General features: G+C 54.7%; 1 protein-coding gene across 1 annotated transcript; it reads left to right on the forward strand.

Moving 5' to 3' along the window:
* Nucleotides 1-241: 241 nt before the first annotated feature.
* LOC144511391 (CLOCK-interacting pacemaker-like) lies at nt 242-16410 on the forward strand. The gene is made up of 4 exons (XM_078241701.1): nt 242-316; nt 10873-11083; nt 13926-14092; nt 15170-16410. Exons 2-4 carry the CDS (start codon nt 10879-10881, stop codon nt 16145-16147), a joined length of 1350 nt encoding a protein of 449 aa, XP_078097827.1. The 5' UTR covers nt 242-316; nt 10873-10878; the 3' UTR covers nt 16148-16410.
* The last annotated feature ends 5699 nt before the right edge of the window (nt 16411-22109 follow it).

The raw sequence follows: 22109 nt of genomic DNA on the forward strand, positions 1-22109 counted from the left end.
CCTTGCAAGCCTGGGGTCACGTTGCAGAACCCGAGGAGCGGCGCGTGCGTCCGGTCGCCATGGAGACGGCCTGTCAATCACGCCGCCCCTCACGCGGCCCCGCACGGGCGGGGGAAAGAGAGGCGGCGCAACCTAACCTGCTGAGGCGGACCGCCCCATTGGTGGGGCTGTGCCGGACCCTGCCTGCCCATTGGTCCAGGGGGGCTGTCAATCTGAGAGGGAGGCGGGCCGGGTTCCGGCAGCAGGTTTGGGTGAGAGGGAGGCCCAGGTGGGGGTCAGGGGAAGATTCTGGCGGCGGCGGCGGTTGGAGTCGGAGGTAAGAGACGCGCCGCGAGAGCCTGGACACCGGTGTCCGGGTGATTCAACAGACCGGGGAGCCCCGGCTCTGAGATTGGAGAGCGAGGGTCTTCCCGCAGGCCCAAGTGCCGAATTTGGGGCCGGTAAATGACGGCTGAGCCCGCGGAGGGGGGGACGGACAGAGGCTGCAGTTAATGAGGGGGAGAAAATGGAGGGGGAGGGGGTGTCAGTGTGGGGGAATGGGGAGGGGGTGTCAGTGTGGGGGAGTGGGGGGGGTGTCAGTGTGGGGGGGGGGTGTCAGTGTGGGGGAATGGGGGGGGTGTCAGTGTGGGGGAATGGGGGGGGGTGTCAGTGTGGGGGAATGGGGGGGGGGGTGTCAGTGTGGGGGAATGGGGGGGGGGGTGTCAGTGTGGGGGAATGGGGGGGGGTGTCAGTGTGGGGGAATGGGGGGGTGTCAGTGTGGGGGAATGGGGGGGTGTCAGTGTGGGGGAATAGGGGGGGGTGTCAGTGTGGGGGAATGGGGGGGGTGTCAGTGTGGGGGAATGGGGGGGGGTGTCAGTGTGGGGGAGGGGGCGGTGTCAGTGTGGGGGGGTTGTCAGTGTGGGGGGGTTGTCAGTGTGGGGGAGTGGGGGGGTGTTGTCAGTGTGGGGGAGTGGGGGGGGGTTGTCAGTGTGGGGGAGTGGGGGGGGTGTCAGTGTGGGGGAGTGGGGGGGGTGTCAGTGTGGGGGAGTGGGGGGGGTGTCAGTGTGGGGGAGTGGGGGGGGTGTCAGTGTGGGGGAGTGGGGGGGGTGTCAGTGTGGGGGAGTGGGGGGGGTGTCAGTGTGGGGGAGTGGGGGGGGTGTCAGTGTGGGGGAGTGGGGGGGGGTGTCAGTGTGGGGGAGTGGGGGGGGTGTCAGTGTGGGGGAGTGGGGGGGGGTGTCAGTGTGGGGGAGTGGGGGGGGGGTGTCAGTGTGGGGGAGTGGGGGGGGGGGGTGTCAGTGTGGGGGAGTGGGGGGGGGGGGTATCAGTGTGGGGGAGTGGGGGGGGGTGTCAGTGTGGGGGAGTGGGGGGGGGGTGTCAGTGTGGGGGAGTGGGGGGGGGGTGTCAGTGTGGGGGAGTGGGGGGGGGTGTCAGTGTGGGGGAGTGGGGGGGGGTGTCAGTGTGGGGGAATGGGGGGGGTGTCAGTGTGGGGGAGGGGGCGGTGTCAGTGTGGGGGGGGGTTGTCAGTGTGGGGGGGGGTTGTCAGTGTGGGGGGGGGTTGTCAGTGTGGGGGGGGGTTGTCAGTGTGGGGGAGCGGGGGGGGGTGTTGTCAGTGTGGGGGAGCGGGGGGGGGTTGTCAGTGGGGGGGGTTGTCAGTGTGGGGGAGTGGGGGGGGGGTGTCAGTGTGGGGGAGTGGGGGGGGGGTTGTCAGTGTGGGGGAGTGGGGGGGGGGTTGTCAGTGTGGGGGAGTGGGGGGGGGTTGTCAGTGTGAGGGAGTGGGGGGGGTTGTCAGTGTGAGGGAGTGGGGGGGGGGTTGTCAGTTGTCAGTGTGGGGGAGTGGGGGGTTGTCAGTGTGGGGGAGTGGGGGGTTGTCAGTGTGGGGGAGTGGGGGGGGTGTCAGTGTGGGGGAGTGGGGGGTGTCAGTGTGGGGGAGGGTGTCAGTGTGGGGGAGTGGGGGGGGGTGTCAGTGTGGGGGAGGGGGGGGGTGTCAGTGTGGGGGAGTGGGGGGGGGTGTCAGTGTGGGGGAGTGGGGGGGGGTGTCAGTGTGTGGGAGTGGGGGGGGTGTCAGTGTGGGGGAATGGGGGGGGTGTCAGTGTGGGGGAATGGGGGGGGTGTCAGTGTGGGGGAATGGGGGGGGTGTCAGTGTGGGGGAGTGGGGGGGGGTGTCAGTGTGGGGGAGTGGGGGGGGGTGTCAGTGTGTGGGAGTGGGGGGGGGTGTCAGTGTGGGGGAATGGGGGGGGTGTCAGTGTGGGGGAATGGGGGGGGTGTCAGTGTGGGGGAATGGGGGGGGTGTCAGTGTGGGGGAATGGGGGGGGTGTCAGTGTGGGGGAGGGGGCGGTGTCAGTGTGGGGGGGGGTTGTCAGTGTGGGGGGGGGGGGTTGTCAGTGTGGGGAGGAGGTTGTCAGTGTGGGGGAGCGGGGGGGGGTTGTCAGTGTGGGGGAGCGGGGGGGGGTTGTCTGTGTGGGGGAGCGGGGGGGGGGTTGTCAGTGTGGGGGAGCGGGGGGGGGGTTGTCAGTGTGGGGGAGCGGGGGGGGGGTTGTCAGTGTGGGGGAGCGGGGGGGGGGTTGTCAGTGTGGGGGAGCGGGGGGGGTGTTGTCAGTGTGGGGGGGGTTGTCAGTGGGGGGGGGTTGTCAGTGTGGGGGAGTGGGGGGGGGTTGTCAGTGTGGGGGAGTGGGGGGGGGTTGTCAGTGTGGGGGAGTGGGGGGGGGTTGTCAGTGGGGGGGGGGTTGTCAGTGTGGGGGAGTGGGGTTGTCAGTGTGGGGGGGGGGTTGTCAGTGTGGGGGAGTGGGGGGGGGGTTGTCAGTGTGGGGGAGTGGGGGGGGGGTTGTCAGTGTGAGGGAGTGGGGGGGGGGTTGTCAGTTGTCAGTGTGGGGGAGTGGGGGGTTGTCAGTGTGGGGGAGTGGGGGGTTGTCAGTGTGGGGGAGTGGGGGGTTGTCAGTGTGGGGGAGTGGGGGGTTGTCAGTGTGGGGGAGTGGGGGGTTGTCAGTGTGGGGGAGTGGGGGCTTGTCAGTGTGGGGGAGTGGGGGCTTGTCAGTGTGGGGGAGTGGGGGCTTGTCAGTGTGGGGGAGTGGGGGCTTGTCAGTGTGGGGGAGTGGGGGCTTGTCAGTGTGGGGGAGTGGGGGCTTGTCAGTGTGGGGGAGTGGGGGCTTGTCAGTGTGGGGGAGTGGGGCTTGTCAGTGTGGGGGAGTGGGGGCTTGTCAGTGTGGGGGAGTGGGGGCTTGTCAGTGTGGGGGAGTGGGGGCTTGTCAGTGTGGGGGAGTGGGGGCTTGTCAGTGTGGGGGAGTGGGGGCTTGTCAGTGTGGGGGAGTGGGGGCTTGTCAGTGTGGGGGAGTGGGGGCTTGTCAGTGTGGGGGAGTGGGGGCTTGTCAGTGTGGGGGAGTGGGGGCTTGTCAGTGTGGGGGAGTGGGGGCTTGTCAGTGTGGGGGAGTGGGGGCTTGTCAGTGTGGGGGAGTGGGGGCTTGTCAGTGTGGGGGAGTGGGGGCTTGTCAGTGTGGGGGAGTGGGGGCTTGTCAGTGTGGGGGAGTGGGGGCTTGTCAGTGTGGGGGAGTGGGGGCTTGTCAGTGTGGGGGAGTGGGGGGTTGTCAGTGTGGGGGAGTGGGGGGTTGTCAGTGTGGGGGAGTGGGGGGTTGTCAGTGTGGGGGAGTGGGGAGGTGTGAGTGTGGGGGGGAGGTGTGAGTGTGGGGGGGAGGTGTGAGTGTGGGGGGGGGGGTGTGAGTGTGGGGGGGGGGTGTGAGTGTGGGGGCGGGGTGTGAGTGTGGGGGGAGGTGTTGTCAGTGTGGGGGAGTGGGGGGGGGGTTGTCAGTGTGGGGGAGTGGGGGGTTGTCAGTGTGGGGGAGTGGGGGGTTGTCAGTGTGGGGGAGTGGGGGGTTGTCAGTGTGGGGGAGTGGGGGGTTGTCAGTGTGGGGGAGTGGGGAGGTGTGAGTGTGGGGGGGGGGTGTGCAGTGTGGGGGGGGGTGTGCAGTGTGGGGGGGGGGTGTGCAGTGTGGGGGGGGGGGTGTGCAGCGTGGGGGGGGGGTGTGCAGCGTGGGGGGGGGTGTGCAGCGTGGGGGGGGGGTGTGCAGCGTGGGGGGGGGGTGTGCAGCGTGGGGGGGGGGTGTGCAGCGTGGGGGGGGGGTGTGTGCAGCGTGGGGTGGGGGGTGTGCTGCGTGGGGGGGGGGTGTGCAGCGTGGGGGGGGGTGTGCATCGTGGGGGGGGTGTGTGCAGCGTGGGGGGGTGTGTGCAGCGTGGGGGGGTGTGTGCAGCGTGGGGGGTGTGTGCAGCGTGGGGGGTGTGTGCAGCGTGGGGGGTGTGTGTGCAGCGTGGGGGGTGTGTGTGCAGCGTGGGGGGTGTGTGTGCAGCGTGGGGGGTGTGTGTGCAGCGTGGGGGGTGTGTGTGCAGCGTGGGGGGTGTGTGTGCAGCGTGGGGGGTGTGTGTGCAGCGTGGGGGGGGTGTGTGTGCAGCGTGGGGGGGTGTGTGCGCAGCGTGGGGGGGGTGTGTGCGCAGCGTGGGGGGGGTGTGTGCGCAGCGTGGGGGGGGTGTGTGCGCAGCGTGGGGGGGGTGTGTGCGCAGCGTGGGGGGGGTGTGCGCAGCGTGGGGGGGGGTGTGCGCAGCGTGGGGGGGGGTGTGCGCAGCGTGGGGGGGGGGTGTGCGCAGCGTGGGGGGGGGTGTGCGCAGCGTGGGGGGGGAGTGTGCAGCGTGGGGGGGGTGTGCAGCGTGGGGGGGTGGGAGTGGGGGGGTTGTCAGCGTGGGGGAGTGGGGGGGGTGTCAGCGTGGGGGAGTGGGGGGGGTGTCAGCGTGTTGGGGGGGTGGTGTCAGAGTGGGGGGGTGTCAGTGTGGGGGGGTGGGGTTGTCAGCGTGGGGGAGTGGGGGGGTGTCAGCGTGGGGGAGTGGGGGTCTGTCAGCGTGGGGGAGTGAGGGGGGTGTCAGCGTGGGGGGGGGGGGGTGTCAGCGTGGGGGGGGGGGGTGTCAGCGTGGGGGGGGGGGGTGTCAGCGTGGGGGGGGGTGTCAGCGCGGGGGAGTGGGGGGGTGTCAGCGCGGGGGAGTTGGGGGGGTGTCAGCGCGGGGGAGTTGGGGGGGTGTCAGCGCGGGGGAGTTGGGGGGGTGTCAGCGCGGGGGAGTTGGGGGGGTGTCAGCGCGGGGGAGTTGGGGGGGTGTCAGCGCGGGGGAGTTGGGGGGGTGTCAGCGCGGGGGAGTTGGGGGGGTGTCAGCGCGGGGGAGTTGGGGGGGTGTCAGCGCGGGGGAGTTGGGGGGGTGTCAGCGCGGGGGAGTTGGGGGGGTGTCAGCGCGGGGGAGTTGGGGGGGTGTCAGCGCGGGGGAGTTGGGGGGGTGTCAGCGCGGGGGAGTTGGGGGGGTGTCAGCGCGGGGGAGTTGGGGGGGTGTCAGCGCGGGGGAGTTGGGGGGGTGTCAGCGCGGGGGAGTTGGGGGGGTGTCAGCGCGGGGGAGTTGGGGGGGTGTCAGCGCGGGGGAGTTGGGGGGGTGTCAGCGCGGGGGAGTTGGGGGGTGTCAGCGCGGGGGAGTTGGTGGGGTGTCAGCGCGGGGGAGTTGGTGGGGTGTCAGCGCGGGGGAGTTGGTGGGGTGTCAGCGCGGGGGAGTTGGTGGGGTGTCAGCGCGGGGGAGTTGGTGGGGTGTCAGCGCGGGGGAGTTGGTGGGGTGTCAGCGCGGGGGAGTTGGTGGGGTGTCAGCGCGGGGGAGTTGGTGGGGTGTCAGCGCGGGGGAGTTGGGGGGGTGTCAGCGCGGGGGAGTTGGGGGGGTGTCAGCGCGGGGGAGTTGGGGGGGTGTCAGCGCGGGGGAGTTGGGGGGGTGTCAGCGCGGGGGAGTTGGGGGGGTGTCAGCGCGGGGGAATGGGGGGGTGTCAGCGCGGGGGATTGGGGGGGGGTGTCAGCGCGGGGGAGTTGGGGGGTGTCAGCGCGGGGGAGTGGGGGGGGTGTCAGCGCGGGGGAGTGGGGGGGGGTGTCAGCGCGGGGGAGTGGGGGGTGTCAGCGTGGGGGAGTGGGGGGGGGTGTCAGAGTGGGGGAGTGGGGGGGGTGTCAGAGTGGGGGAGTGGGGGGGGGTGTCAGAGTGGGGGGTGGTGTCAGCGCGGGGGTGGGGGGGGTGTCAGTGTGGGGGAGGGGTCAGTGTGGGGGGGGGGGGGTGTCAGCGTGGGGGGTGGAGGAGAGGAGGGTGGCCAGTGTGGTGTGTGGGAGTGGGGCGTTAGTGTGGGGGGTGGTGGAGGGGAGGGTTGGTCAGTGTCGGGGGTGGCGGGGTTCAGTGTGTGTGAGGAGAGGTGGGAGGTTCAGTTGGGGCGAGAAGGGGTCGATGAGTGTGGGGGATCTTTGGGGTTGGATCTGAAGAATTTGTAAGGAGCGTTCAGGAGGGTTTCTTGAAACAATATGTAAATAGCCCAACTTTGGAAGGAGCCATATTAGGCCTGATAAAACAATATGTAAATAGCCCAACTTTGGAAGGAGCCATATTAGGCCTGATATTCAGGAATAAGCCCAACCAGGTGATCGAAGTTTCAGTAGGAGAGTATTTTGGGAACAGTGATCATAATTCCCTAAGTTTAAGGTGCAAGAGTGGTCCTCGGGTGAAGGTTAAATTGGGGAGGAGACTAACTACTACAATATTAGCCAGGATCTGGAGAGTGTAGATTGGGGGAGGCTGAGGGTAAATCAACATCCGATATGTGGGAGTCTTTCAAATGTCAGTTGATTGGAATTCTGGACCGGCATGTACCTGTGAGGATGAAAGATAAATGTGGCAAGTATTGGGAACCCTGGATAACGAGTGATATTATGAGCCTTGTCAAAAATAAAGCATTCGTAAGGTCTAAAAGGCTTGGAACGGATCAAGTCCTTGAATAATATAAAGAACGTAGGAAGGTGTTAGGAGGGCTAGAAGGGGTCATGAAAAGTCGTTGGCAAACAAGATTAAGGAAAATCCTACAGCATTTTATCCATATGTAAAGAGCAAGAGGGTAGCCAGGGAAAGGGTTGGTCTACTCGAGGATAGTGGACAGGATTTACCCACATTTGGAAACAAATGGACTTATTAGTTATAGACAGCATGTTTTTGTGAAGGGGAGGTCATGTCTCACTAACTTGGTTGAGTTTTTCGACGAAGTGACGAAGATGGTAGATGAGGGAAAGGCAGTGGATGTTGTCTATGTGGACTTCAGTAAAGCATTTGACAAGGTACCTCATGATGGACTGGTACGAAAGGTGAAGTCACACAGGATCAGATGAGAGTTGGCAAGATGGGTACAGAACTGGCTTGGCCATAAAGACTTGGCCATAGTAGCAGTGCAGGGGTGCTTTCCTGAATGGAAGGCTATAACTAGTGGTGTTCCACAGGGATCAGTTCTGGGACTTTTGTTGTTCGTAGTATATAAAAATGATTTGGAGGAAAATATAGCTGGTCTGATTAGTAAGTTCGCAGACGACACAACAATTGGAGGAGTTGTGGGTAGTGAAGAGGGTTGTCAGAGGATACAGCAAGATATAGACCAGTTGGAGACTTGGGCGGGGAAATGGACAAGTGTGAGATAATGCATTTTGGAAGGTTCAATGTAGGTAGGAAGTATACAGTAAATGGTAGAACCCTTAGGAGTATTGACAGGCAGACATACATGTGCACCAATCACAAAGCGGCAATGCAGGTGGATAAGGTAGTCGAGACATACGGCATGCTTGCCTTCATTGGTCTGAACATTGAATATAAAAATTGGCAGGTCATGCTGCCAATTAGAACCTTAGTTAGGCCTCATTTAGAATATTGTGTACAATTCTGGTCGGCACACTACCAGAAGAATGTGGATGCTTTGGAGAGGGTACAGAAGAGGTTTACCAGCATGTTGCCTGGTCTGGAGGGTATTAGCTATAAGGAGAGGTTGGATAAACTCGATTTATTCTCACTGGAACGGCAGAGGTTGAGGGATGACCTGATAAATGTCTACAAGATTGAGTGGCATGGACAGGGTGGATAGTCAGATACTCTTTCCTAGGGTAGAAAAATCAAGTACTAGGGGACATAGGTTTAAAGTGCGTGGGGAAAAGTTTAGAGAAGCTGTGCGAGGCAAGTTTTTTTTACAGAGGGTAGTGAATGTCTGGAACGTGCTGCCCGGGGAGGTGGTGGGAGCAGGGACGATAGCAGCATTTAAGGGGCAACTAGACGAATACATGAATAGGATGGGAATGGAAGGATACGGACTCTAAGTGCATACGGTTTTAGTTTAGGCAGGCATCATGATCGGCGCAGGCTTGGAGGGTCGAAAGGCCTGTTCCTGTTCTTTGAAGGGGCTGAGGGTTAATGCGGGGGCTTGGGGAGAGGAAGATGTGTGGGTACAGAATCCAAGGAGGGTGTGCGTAAATGTGGAGATAAGCAAATGATTTAAATAAGTGGGGCCATTCTTATCAAATTGTAAATTTTGGGCTGAATTGCCAGGTGTTCGGGGAGGAGGTAGTTGTCACAGCTCCTTGTGGAATTCGTTTACCAAAAAAAATCATATTTCTAAAGAGCAGGAGAGGGTATTGTTCAGATTTGTTAATGGGTGAGATTTTCCGGCGATGGGGGCAACTCGCTATTGACCAGCATTGTTTATGGTGTTTCGTGTGGCTCCGCCTCCTGCTGCAGGGGGTTGGGGGGTCACCTTTTTTAAATTCAGTCTTGGGACGTGGGCGTCGCTGACTGGCCAGTATTTATTATCCATCCCCAGTTGTCCTCGGAGGGTAGTTGAGAATCAACCCCATTGTTGTGGCTCTGGAGTCACATGTAGGCCAGACTGGGTAAGGACGGCAGATTTCCTTCCCTAAAGGGACATTAGTGACCCAGATGGGTTTTTCCGACAATGGTTTCATGGTCATCGGTAGATTCTTAATTCCAGCTATGTTTGAATTCAAATTCCACCATTTGCCCTGGTGGGATTTGAACCCGGGTCCCCAAAATATTAGCTGCGCTTCTAGATTAATAGTCTAGCAAAAATAGCACTAGGCCATCACCTCCCCACCTCCTGTGGGACAAGAGATTCCTGCGGGTGGGAAGAGCTGGGAAATCCCACCTGGTAAGCTTGTTGTCCAGTTTCTGTTGCTACAGCAGTCCAGAGGGAAAAGAGGAACTCTGCAGAATGGAGAGCGAGTTTCAGGTTGTCATAAGCTCCACGTGACCTGTCCCCTGAGTCACCACGGTGTGAGACAGGAACTAAGGGGTTAAAAATACCCGCTGTATACCTGCCAAACCTCCAGTAAATGCCGCTCAGTATTTGCTATTTAAATTGTCCAAAGATTTGCCATTTTTAAATCTCAGCTTCTTCTATTTCCTATTTAATTAAACCTCTATTTCACACTTGGTTCAGTTTCTGTCCTACTTGTGCTGCATCCTGTGTCACTAATCAATTGCGGATTAGACCACAATGGCTGTTTATGTGGGAAGGTTTAATGTTTGTCTGAATCCTGCTTCCTGCATCTTCTGCTGAATTCTTTACCAGCTGTAATTTCCTGATGCACCAGAAACTCGGATTAGGAAACTAATAAATTACAACCATTCCCATTCTTTTTTAAAAATAAAGGTTTGCTTGTGCCCGCACACTGCAGTTTGCATTCTCTACCTTGCCGGTGAGCTATTTGCGCAAAGCTGGCCTTTGTCCAGCCACGATGGAAAGCTCTTGTTGTTTTCCAGTGGCCTGCGATTGGTGAACAAATTGTTAATGTTCTCTCGAGCTCAAGGAGGCCAAATGGTTGCAAGGAACTTTACGGCACAGAAGGGGAAGAGCAATCGGCTGCCCGAACTGGTGATTGTCGATTTGTTTTTTTTAAAGCTTATTTATTAGTGTCACATTAACACTACAATGAAGTTACTGTGAAAACCCCCTAGTCGCCACACTCTGGCGCCTGTTCGGGTAACACTGAGGGAGAATTTAGCACTAACCAGCACGTCTTTCGGGCTGTGGGAGGAAACCGGAGCACCGGAGGAAACCCACGCAGACACGGGGAGAAGGTACAGACTCCGCACAGACAGAGACCCGAGCTGGGAATTGAATCCGGGTCCCTGATGCTGTGAGGCAGCAGTGCTAACCACTGTGTCATTTATTCATCTCATAAGCCTCCTCCCACGCTCTTTTTCTTATCCTATCAACACAATGGTTTATTCCTTTCGTCCACGTGCGCATCCAGCTTCCCCATAAATGACTAAATTATCCTACCATTCCTTGTGGTAGTGAGTTCCACCCTCGCATCACTTTTTCTAAATGTTCCACCTGAATTCCCAATTGGGTTTATCTTGCATGTATTGCCCTAAGTTTTGAACTGCTCCACAAGTGAAAACATCTTTTCCATGTCTGTCATATCAAACTGCTTTGCCGTTTTAGAGACCTCCATCAGCCTTCTCTTTTCTAGAGGCCTGTTCAGCCTTTTCTGATAACACTAACCTCTCACTCTTGCTGTCGTCCTCGTAAACCTGTTTTGCCACATTCTGCGCTGCCTTTGTGCCTTTTTTGAGGGCGGTGGAAATGGAATCGATCGATTGATTTCAAAGTTAAATTGAACTGGGGGAAACTTGAGAGAGAAAAAAACTTCCTGAGTGGCGGCGACAGAGCAGGACTTGCTCGATGGAGGGTTAGAATGGACTCCATGGACTGAGTGGCCTCCTCCCTTCTTTGCTGTTATCCTTTTTAGTGAAAAGATGGAAGAGGGTGCCAGGTCGTTCAAGGGGACTTGTTAAAAACATTCCAAAATTGTGTGGATTGCGTTGATTGCTAAATTTCCCCTTGATATCAGTGAGATTAGCAGGGTAAATACACGGGGTTATGGGGATGGGGCCTGGGTGGGATTGTTGTTAGTGTAGGCTGCATGAGCCCAGTCTTTCTGCACTGTAGAGATTCTATGATTCTAATTCCAAATGTGATGAGTAATATTCCTTTCTATTCTGAATGTTTTATGTCTTCAGAGAACCATGTCTCAGGATAAACTGCCCACAGCCACCAGTTCCAGAACCTCCCGCAAAACTCTGAAGGACAGAATGAACGGGGTGTCGGTTAAATTGGAAAATATGCCGGACAGTCAGTATGGACAGACGGAGAAAAGGAGCCCCGTGGGAAGTGTTGGGAGGAACCAGCGGCTGTCACTAGGAGAGTCGGAAAAAGATTCCGGGTTTTCAGGTAATAGAGAGCACCGGGTGTTTAGCGATGATTTGAAATGTGCATTTCAGCCATCTTTGTACAGAATTCTGTGCCAACCTGAGTGCCACGTTTACCAAGTCAGGCAGTGTACATGGAGAGGCAGCACTCTGATGCAGCTGTTGGGATTACAACAAGGAGCTTGTGATCTGTACACTGACTGGAATGGGGGGTGAACTACAAACCTTTACCGTAGGAAATAGGAGGAGGCCCCACGGCCTTGGAGCCTGCTCCACCCTTCAATAAAGTCATGGCCAGCCAACCATCTGTAATCCATTTCCTTGCCCTATCCCGTGACTCCCTTTATTGCCCAAAAATCTGTTGAATTCACTGTTGATCGTGCATTATGACTGAGCATTCACCGCCCTCGAGTGAAGAAATTTCTTCCCATCTCAGTCCTCGATTGCTTATCCTGAGACTTTGGCCACATCATAGAATTAAATCCCTATGGTATAGAAGGAGGCCATCGAGCCTGTACTGACGACAATCCCACCCAGGCTCCAACCCCATGTATTTACCCTGCTGGTCCCCCTGACACGAAGGAGCAATTTAGCATGGCCAATCCACCTAACCTGCACATCTTTGGGCTGTGGGATGAAACCGGAGCACCCGGAGGAAACCCATGCAGACACGAGGAGAACGTGCAAACCCCATACACACAGTTACCTGAGCCAGAATTGAACACTCTACAGCCAAGAGGAAACAGCCCCTCAGTATTTACCCCCTGAGAAATATTATGTATTTCAATGAGAGAACCTGTGGCAAAAAAAACCACTCTGAAAGTGGACACTGGCACAGCCAGCTAATTGTGGGGAGTACAGACATGTTAATGTTCCAAGTATGGCCCACAGCCATACTACTCTGAAAACGTCTGACCTCGGAAGCTAAGCAGACTCAGGCCTGGCAAGGACTTGGATGGGCGACTGCCTGGAAATACGAGGTGCAGTAGGAACTATTTTGGATAAGTACATGGACACACAGAATCCTGCAGTGCAGAAGGAGGCCATTCGGCCCATCGGGTCTACACCGACTCTCTGACAGAGCATCCCAACCAGGCCCTATCCCCGCACCCCACGAATTTACCCCGCTAATCAACCTAATCTATACATTTTGGGACACTAAGGGTCAGTATAGCATGGCCAATGCACCTAACCTGCACATTTTTGGTGGGGGGGTGGTTCAGATGCACAACTCTTTGAAGGTGACTGGTCAAATTGATGGGTTCCTTGGTTTTATTACTTGGACGTATAGGTTACAAAAGCAAGAACATTGTACTAAAACCCTGAGGAAACACTGGTTAGAATTCAGCTGCAGTATTGTGTCCAATAGGGCACGAGAAATAAGAGCAGGAATAGGTTATGAGGCCCCTCGTGTCTGCTCCCCCAATTCCAAAAGATCATGTCTGATCTTCGTCACCTTCACTCTCCTAACCAGTCCCCATATCCCTTCATTTCCTTTGAGTCTAAAAACTTTAGCTATCTCGATAAGCTCAACAATTGAACATCTATATCACTCTAGGGTAGAGAATCCCACAGCCCTTTGGGTGAAGTAATGCTTTCTTTTCTCACTCCAAAATCACTTGTCCTGAGTCTCTGCCCTCCTAGTAAACCTGCAATTATAGAATGCCCTATGTCCAGGAAACATCCCAAGGCAGTTGGCGTACAAAGACATTACTTTTGAATACAATCACTGCCCTGTATTAAGGAAGGATGTGTTGGCCTTGGAGAGGGTCCAGAAGAGGTTCACGAGAATGATCACGAGAATGAAAGGCTTGACGTATGAGGAGCATTTGAGGACTCTGGGTCTGTACTTGGAGTTTGGAAAGATCAGAAACTTACAGAATACTAAAAGGCCTGGATAGAGTGGACGTGGGGAAGATGTTTCCATTAGTGGGAGAGACTGAGATCCGAGGGCACAGCCTCAGTAAAGGGATGACCCTTTAGAACCGAGATGGGGGGGAATTCCTTCAGCCGGAGGGTGGTAAATCTGTGGAATTCATTGCCACAGAGGAGGCCAGGTCACTGGGTGTATTTAAGACAGATAGATAGGTTCTTGATTGGTAAGAGGATCAAAGGTTACGGGGAAAAAGGCGAGAGCATGGGATTGAGAAACCTATCAGCCATGATTAAATGGTGGAGCAGACTTGATGGGCCAAATTTTGCTCCTGTATCTTCTGTAGAAAAGCGTGGCAGCCATTTTGTACACAGCAATATCCCACAGATGAACGAGTGGATGATTGGCCAATGATTTTTATATATAATATTTACCTGAATTCTGGGTGCCAGACTGGAGGAAGGATGTAAAGGCCTTGGAGAAGGTGCCGAGGTGATTTACCAGAACGGTACCAGGGTGGAGAGACTAGGGAAATTGGAATTGTCCTCCTTAACATAGAAAATGTAAGGGACCATCTGATAGGTATTCCAAATTGTGACAGCTTTAGATAGAAACTTTCCACTGACGGGAGAATGATAGTACCCAGATTTAAAATAACTGGCAAAAAATATCACAAGGAATTTATTTCCTTAGCGAGTTGTGGTTTGGAATGCACTGTCTGAAGCAGATTCATCGGTAACTTTCAAAGGGAATTGTAGATATTCAAATGGAAAAGAAAAATGGCAGGATTGTGGGGAAAGTGGGGCTAACTGTATAGCTCTTTCCAGAACCAGCACAGATAGGTTGGGCTGAATGGCCTTCTATGCTGTGTGATACTCTGGTCGGCAGGTCGACATTAGCTTCCACGCTCGTTTCCACTGGGTTGAGGCCGGTTTGTGTTGTCTCTGCATCACCTGTTGGCTGCGCCACTTCCTCTTTGCTTTGTCCTCAGACACGAGCTCGGACTATCTGAGTACGCTGGAGCAGACCGACTCGGAGGATCAGTCCTCGCACAAGAGGCCAGCCGCGTTGAACCATGCGGAGAGGATCGGTGCTGCACAAAGCTCGCTGCCCAGTCTGACTCCTGTCTATATCGTGAAGAATGTCTTTCTGAAAGAGGTACGGGCCCTCCCTACTCCTCCATCCTCTGTAGTGAGCCATGCTAAAGCGTGGGTTGGGTCAGGAAAATTGTAGTGACATGTGCTAAAGTCCTGCTGTTGAGTGTGGCATGTGCAAGGCCAGACTCTGCAGCTTCATTCTAACGTCAGCTCTTTGTCAGAACAATTAGATGTCATCCATTCAAACCACTGAATCTTTGTCCTCAGCTCAAAGGGCCATCCAGACTCAACGTTAGCTCCGCCCTCTCTTCACAGATTCTCAGTCCTGCTGAGGTTTTCCAGCATTTTCTGTTTCTAATTGCTCTTGTTATCCAGAGAGTCTGAATTGGCCTCAGTGCCCAAGGCTAGTTGTGAAAGAGAAGAATCATCCAGCGTTCCTGATCCTGATCGCTGCAGCGGGCTCTGCTGGAGTGATCCTGTCTGTGCCCTGATCTGGTGAGGAGGGTGTGATGCCATCCCCTGGCGAATAGTCTCCCTAAGCTCGCTGCTGAGATTCACACGCTCACAATGTGGCCCCGTGGAACTGTACCTCAGTCCAGAGCAGGAAACACCCTGCCAGTGAGGTGCCCTTTTTTAAAAAAAGTTTATTTATTAGTGTCCCGAGTAGGCTTACTTTAACACTGCAATGAAGTTAGAATGAAAATCCCCTAGTCACCACACTCCGGCGCCTGTTCGGGTACACTGAGGGAGAATTTAGCACGGCCAATGCACCCTAACCAGCACGTCTTTCGGACCCCACCCAGACAGTGACCCAAGCCGGGGATCGAATCCGGGTCCCTGGCGCTGTGAGGCAGCAGTGCTAACCACTGTGACGCCCCCACACATGACACATCGATACAGTACTCAGGTTAAACTGATGGGTGCCATCTTGTTGTGAGCTAATAATTGTACATGACTCGCATTGAGTGGGTGTGTAGGAGCCTGTTGCATTCGCACAAACAGGAGTGAATAGGGGCCTGTTGCATGCTTGCATGGAGTGGGTGTGTGGGGGTTTTTTGTTGTATGCTTGCAGGCAGCGGTAATCCCATTAAACGATTGGATTCTAATTTTGTTTTTCTCATTGCCATGTTTTGAACAGCCTTTGTCCGTTCCAACAAGGAGTCAACTTGTTCACGCGCAGCTACAGACCTGGGGAAGCCAGCACTCGCTCGGTACCCCAGCAGGCCAGGCCCGAGTAGTCTTCATCCGGCAACCTTTGGCAACCGCTTTGAAATCGCAGAAGACTGAGGCGAAGGCCGGGGCGGGGGTTGACACCTACCTCCCGATTTTAAACTCCTACCCAAGGATAGCCCCTCACCCGGACAAAAGCCAGGACGTGGGCAGCAGGCCGAGGCAGACAGGACACTGCGCAGCTCAGGACGACAGGATTACTGATCACTGCAAGAGCAAACGGCTGTGTCTGGGCGAGGCAGAAACGCCCTCGCAGCAAGCTCTCAGAAACGACCAAACCTCGCACGTGGTGCCAGGGGCCAACTACGCTCCAGCTGAGAACACTCAGCAGTCGCCCAGCTTTGGAGCAGCAAACATCTTCAGTCAGTTTGATGTCTCAGTCTCCCCGTCGCCTGTGCTCTCTCCCAATCCGGTATCTCAGTCTGAATCCTCTGAATCCCTTTACTCCTGGTCGTCGTACTCTTCCTGCTCTTCCTCCTCCTCTTCCCCTTCCTCCTCCCCCTCCGCCGCCACCACCCCCTCCGTCTTCTCCCGCGCTCCGAGCGCCCAGTCGCCCACCGGCGACGCCCCGAGACCGGCGGCTCGCGCCTCCAGGCGGCCGGTCCCCAGTCCCGCCAAGGAGCGGCGGTTCCGCAACACGGTGGAGATCCTGAGCCGGTCGGGGTTGCTGGAGATCACGCTGAGAACCAAAGACCTGATCCGGCAGAACAGCAGCGCCCAGCGGCAGATCGACGAACTGAAGGAGCACGTTCACCTCTTCTGCAGCGCCATGCACAGCAAGGAGCCGCAGGCCCTGCTCCGGCTCCAAGAGGCGATGAAAAGCTCCGGGAGTTACAGGTCAATGAGCAGTGGTGTCTCCTCCTCCTCCTCCTCGAGTCACCTCTGAGCGGGCACCACGACTTTAACCAGGGGTTTCTGGTGAGCTAAAGGCCTTGTATTAGCAGTGAGCACTCTGCGGGGAGCGGGCAGCAAAGTGGAGTTGAGGTAGTTCGGCCTCAGAGTGGCAGAGCAGGGGGTCACATGTTTTAGGGAGCCCCAGTACTCTCACCGGTCGCTGCCTCCCACAAAAGACGCCATGGGGGTACGTGGGTGTGAATGATTGCCTCAGACTCCAGCTTTTTGAAATAAAAAAACTCATTTTGCTGTTTTAGCAGGCCCTTCATATAAATGTATGTTATTTGCCCTGCATCTCCCAGCTGACTGAGGAACTGTCGTTGCTTTGTTTGACCAGTTCTCTCGGTAGTTCTGGCAGTTCAGTGGGGAAGAGAGGCCTCTGTAACTTGCAATGCTACTTTTGCCTTTCCAATTCAGAGCAGTAGACCTGGTGCTGAGCCGCACGCATTTACAGGGCTTAGTCATAGAGTTTTATAGCATAAAAGGGCCAAAGTGTCCCTATCGTGTCTGCAACAGCCTCCAAGCTCCTAATTTTCCAGTGCTTGGTCCGTAGCCTTGTGTACTACGCCTCGATTCCCTCCCACCCCTGTTGAGGTGGCTCAGTGCTTAGACGTTCCAACTTGAGAGGTATATGTGCATTTGCCACGCTTGTGCTCCCAGTGGAATACTGAGGGAGAGCCATCCTGTTGGTGAAAAGTTAAACTAAGAGCCTGCCAGTGCTCGCTCGCTCAAGTGGGTGGTGAGTTCTCCAGGTACCACAGTCCATTAGTCTTGCCGCAGCTTCTGAAACTTTGATACGCACAATATGGCTGTGGCACTTGTCGTAATGAGTTACTTAAATTTCAGAGTGAATGTATGGATGTGAGACACTTTCTGAGCAAGGCGATGAGGTGCTGTGTTAATGCAAGTCTGTTTTGCAGCAGCGCACCCCTCGCCCCCATTTCTGCCCCTCCCTCCCTCCGTCTCCGCGCTCAACAGAAATTCCGCATTATTGATGTCTTGGCTTCTTGTTCTGACCAACTGGGGGCCGCAGGGTTTGGTTTGGGTGGACTCTGTAACCCTCGCAGCGTTGGAGGTGTCAGCAGCCTGTAGTGTCACTGTAGTTCTTGCAGGGAAACCTGCTCTGGTATTTAGGCAGCAGGTTAAGCAGCGTCCCTCTGCACAGAGAGGAAGAGTGGGTCAGTGACCTGCAGCGTTAAGTCTACCTCCTCCCCGGGGTGCTGTCTGACGGGCTGCATTTCTCCGGTATTTCCTGTTTCCACTTCCAATATCTGCAGTATTCTGCTGCTGTTGCAATCTGGCTGACTGCCTGAGCATGAGTTAAACTAAAACCGAAACCTCCCTCTCCCACACACAGCAAGGCGATGACACTGATAGCAAAAAGGCAAAACACAGCAGCACACTGAAAACCTGAAATACAAATCGGAAAATACTGGAAACACTCAGCAGGTCCAGCAGCCTTTGAGGGGAGGACAGTAGAATTAACGTTTCGGGTTAATGACTGCCCCTCGCGATTCCAGTCCCTGAATCACTGCCCCTGATGCCTGCTGGAAATTGCGTGTACTTGTTTGTGAACTTCAGATGAGGACTTGCTGTGACCCCCTTTTGGCGGAAAAGCCTGTTGCCCTAACTGTCGTGTGTTGGAAAGCTGCAAGTATCCGTGGAAGTGATCTGATTTGATTTATCATTGTCACGTATTAACACAGTGAAAAGCATTGTTTCCTGCGCGCTATACAGACAAAGCATACCGTTCATAGAGAAGGAAAGGACATGAGTGCAGAATGTAGTGTTACAGTCATAGCTAGGGTGTAGAGAAAGATCAACTTAATGCGAGGTAGGTCCATTCAAAAGTCTGATGGCAGCAGGGAAGAAGCTGTTCCTGAGTCGGTTGGCATGTGACTTTTGTAGCTTTTTCCCGATGGAAGAAGGTGGAAGAGAGAATGTCCGGCGTGCGTGGGGTCCTTAATTAGTCCGAGGCAGCGGGAAGTGCAGACGGAGTCAGTGGATGGGAGGCTGGTTTGCGTGATGGATTGGGCTACATTCACGACCTTTTGTAGTTTCTTGCGGTCTTGGGCAGAGCAGGAGCCCAGACCAAGCTGTGATCCAACCAGAAAGAATGCTTTCTATGGTGCATCTGTAAAAGTGTGCTGGGAGGGGAGGAACACAAGTAGTTGTGGGAATGTGTTTTCAGTATATTGTTGATAGACCTCATTTCCACTTGTTCATTGCTGAGTTGGGGCTGTCTTTTATTTGTTTATGGGATGTGGGCATCACTGGGCCAGCATTTATCCCTGAGGGCGGTTAAGAATCAACCACATTGCTGTGGTGTCACATGTAGGGCAGATCAGGTAAGGACGGCAGATTTCCTTACCTAAAGGACATTAGTGAACCAGATGGGTTTTTCCCAATAATCGACAATGGTTGTATCATTAGACTTTTAATTCCAAATTTTTATTGAACTCTAATTTCACCATCTGCCGTGGTGGGATTCGAACCTGGGTCCTCAGTGCATTACCCTGGCTCTCTGTTACTGATCCAGTGCCAATACCACTATCCCACTGCCTCCCCAAAGCTGAAGGGTGTCTTGAGACACTTCTGCCATTTGTACTCTACTCCATTCCCATTTAGAAACAGAAGATGGGGACCAGTGACTCGAGCCAGTTTGCGCTTTGCTAATGATGAGGGAGCTGGGTGGATGACCATCCCAGGTGATTCGCATGCAGCCAAAGGAGGATGTACTCGGTGGGTGACCAGAGGTGGTGTTGATGTGGCTTCCGTGGAGGGTCTCGAATGGGGAGGGCGGGCGGGTGGTGGGAAGGAAGTTGCAGCAAGCGGCTGAAAGAATGGATCTCAACAGTGGGGAAGGTAGGGAAGGACTCATAAGAAATGGGAGTCAGAGGAACTGGTGAGGAGGGATGTGTTGTAACGCTGGGAAGTTGGGAGCAAGGCTGTGGATTCAACATCGGGAGAGGAATTTTAAATTAAAGCAATACAGGGACCTGCAACATGCGCAGGAGTGAAAACAAATGAGCAGGACTTGGCTTGGGAGCAGTAGACTATCAATTAATGTTCAAGGCTTTTTTATTTATTTTCATGGGATCTGGGTGTTGCTGGAAAGGCCAGCATTTGTTGTCCATCCCTAGTTGCCCTTGAACTGTGTCTCGCTCGGCCATTTCAGAGGGCAGTTAAAAGTCAACCTCATCGCTATGGCTGTGGAGTCACATGTAGGCCAGACCGGGTAATGACGGCAGATTTCCTTCTCTGCGGGGGATTAGTGAACCAGATGAACAATCAATGAAAGTTTCATGGCTGCTGTTACTGAGACTAGCTTCCAACCTTAAAGTTTCATAGAATGATAACAATGCAGAAGGAGGCCATTCGGCCCATCGAGTCTGCACCGACCACAATCCCACCCAGGCCCTATCCCCATAACCCCGTGCATTTACCCTAGCTGGTCCCCCTGACACTTAAGGGGCAATTTAGCATGGCCAATCCACCTAACCTGCACATCTTTGTGAACTGTGGGAGAAAACTGGAGCACCCAGAGGAAACCCACGCAGACATGAAGAGAACGTGCAAACTCCACACACACACACACACACAGTAGTCCAAGCCGATAATAGCACCCGGGTCCCTGGCGCTGAGGCAACATTAATTAACAGCGTTCAAATGCCATGGTGGGATTTGAACCCATGTCCTCAAACCAGTAGCTTGGGACTTTGTGACATTAGCACTACGCTACTCTCTCCTCTGACTGATGTAGACTCAAGGTTAACCACACAGAGCTGCTTGGGTCTTAATTGGGCTGTGGGAAGTAGAAGTGGTGCACTGCGGGCATTTTCAAGGACTTCTTAGTGGCAACCTGTTGAACTGAGGCACCTGATCAGGTGAACTTTGAAGATTCCGGGGCACTATTTGATGGTCAGTGGTATCCCTGCCAACATCTGTTCTCCCACCATCACCGCGCATGTTCAGATTCATTAATCAAATATTTTCTTTGCCTCTTGCTGTGTGAAAACGGCTGCCTTTCTCCTCCTACAAATAATTCAGCAAACTTGACATACTTTTATTACATCCGTTGTGAGCTCCTCAAAGCGCCAGATAAAGGCACGTCTTTTATTCAACCAATATGGACATTGAGACAGTCCCACTGTCCACTGTGAGCCTGCCTTGCATTTGCGGGACAAGTCAGAACTTTTTTTTAAAAAGTTCTAACGTGTATGTGCGTGTGTGTGTGAGAGCAGTCGCCTGTACCAGAACCAGGAACCATCTTTCAGATTCTCAGCCTGACCTTGTGCAGGGAACTCGTGGTTCTGCTTTTGTCCTTTTCTACCCAAGCGAATGTTTGGGGTGCTTTGTTCCTGATTTATAGAAACAGATTTTTCGGAAGGGGAGGGGGGGTTGTTGGGAGAGAATTAATGATTAACAATCATCAATTTTTGTACAAAGTTAATACAAATAAAGTTTTGAACTGGGCATATTGGCTTTGAGTTAATTTCTTAAGCTTCACTGGAATTTAGAATGGAAAAAGTTGATGGTATTTGCTATTTTAATATATTGCAGATTGGAGTGGTCTCTGATCTGACAGGCTGGCCTAAGAGCTGCTGTACCCTGAGGGGTGAGGCAACTATGGAGAGCTTTCTAAAGCAGTCTCCACATGAGGCCACTGCCCTGTTTCTCTCCTCCCCCTCGACTCTGGTCCGACTCTGTGTGCGCAGGGGTAGACAAGGTCAGTTTTGTCCCTCCCTCCCATTCCACTTGATTCATGCATTAATCATTGAATCCCTGCAGTGCAGAAGAGGCCATTCGGCCCATCAAGTCTACACCGCCTGACAGAGTAACTTATCCAGGGCCTCTCCTTGTAACCCTACATATTTCCCATAGATAATCCACCTAATTCACACATCTTGGCGTACTAAGGGGCAATTCAGCATGGCTAATCCACCTAACCTGCGTATCTTTGGACACTAGGGGGCAATTTATCATGGCCAATCCACTTAATCACACATCTTTGGACATTAAGGGGCTATTTATCATGGTTAACCTACACATCTTTGGACATTAAGGGCAATTCAACATAGCTAATCCACCTAACCTGCACATCTTTGAACTGTGGGAACAAACTGGAGAACCTGGAGGAAACCCACGCAGACATGGGGAGAACATGCAAAGTCCATATTGCAAGCTGTAATTGATGTTGGGGGCAGCCAGAGGAAGCCATGACAGAAATGTTGATGGGATGGAGCCAAGGGGAAAGTGGTGGGGATAGCTGCTGTATTACAGTAGGACCTCATCATCTTGTCAGTGGACTCAGCTACAGAAATGCACAAGGAGAAGGGTTTGCTTTCTTGGCAGGAGAGGAAAGGTGTGAGCTCTCCAAACCAGTGAGTTAACCAATTGGGCCACCCCGGGGCATTGAATTGTATTCTGTACCCTCTTCCAGCACCTGTCATTGTCTTTAACACTCTAACATCCTGCAAGACCTGCCATCCTCCCTATCTCTTTCGCGTTTTGGTCCCGTTGCCTAAGGAAGGATACAATTGACATGGAAGGAGAGGTTGACCAGACTAACTCCTGATATGGTGGGACCATCCTGTGGGGAGCGACTGAGGAGAACTGGGCCTGTCTTTGGAGTTTCAAAGAATGAGAGGTAATCTCATTGAAACTTTAGAAATTCTTAAGGGGCTAGACATGAAGAAAGCATATCCCCCCCTGGTGATTGGGGGTGGTCTGGAACCAGGGGACACAGTCCCAGAATGAGGGGCAAGTTATAGAGGACTGAAATGAGAAAGCTCTTGCTCAAAGGATATTCATACTGGTACTATGTGCTGTTAGGATTTAGCTAGTTAAACTCTCGTCAGTACCCTGGTAGACCCTATCTCTTCCTCCAGTCCATGCCCCAAGCTCCCTGGACTTGGGTACATCAGGGTTGGATCCCTGTAGAAAGCTGACAT

Source organism: Mustelus asterias, chromosome 24 (genome assembly GCF_964213995.1).
Source record: "Mustelus asterias chromosome 24, sMusAst1.hap1.1, whole genome shotgun sequence".
Taxonomy (NCBI): domain Eukaryota; kingdom Metazoa; phylum Chordata; class Chondrichthyes; order Carcharhiniformes; family Triakidae; genus Mustelus; species Mustelus asterias.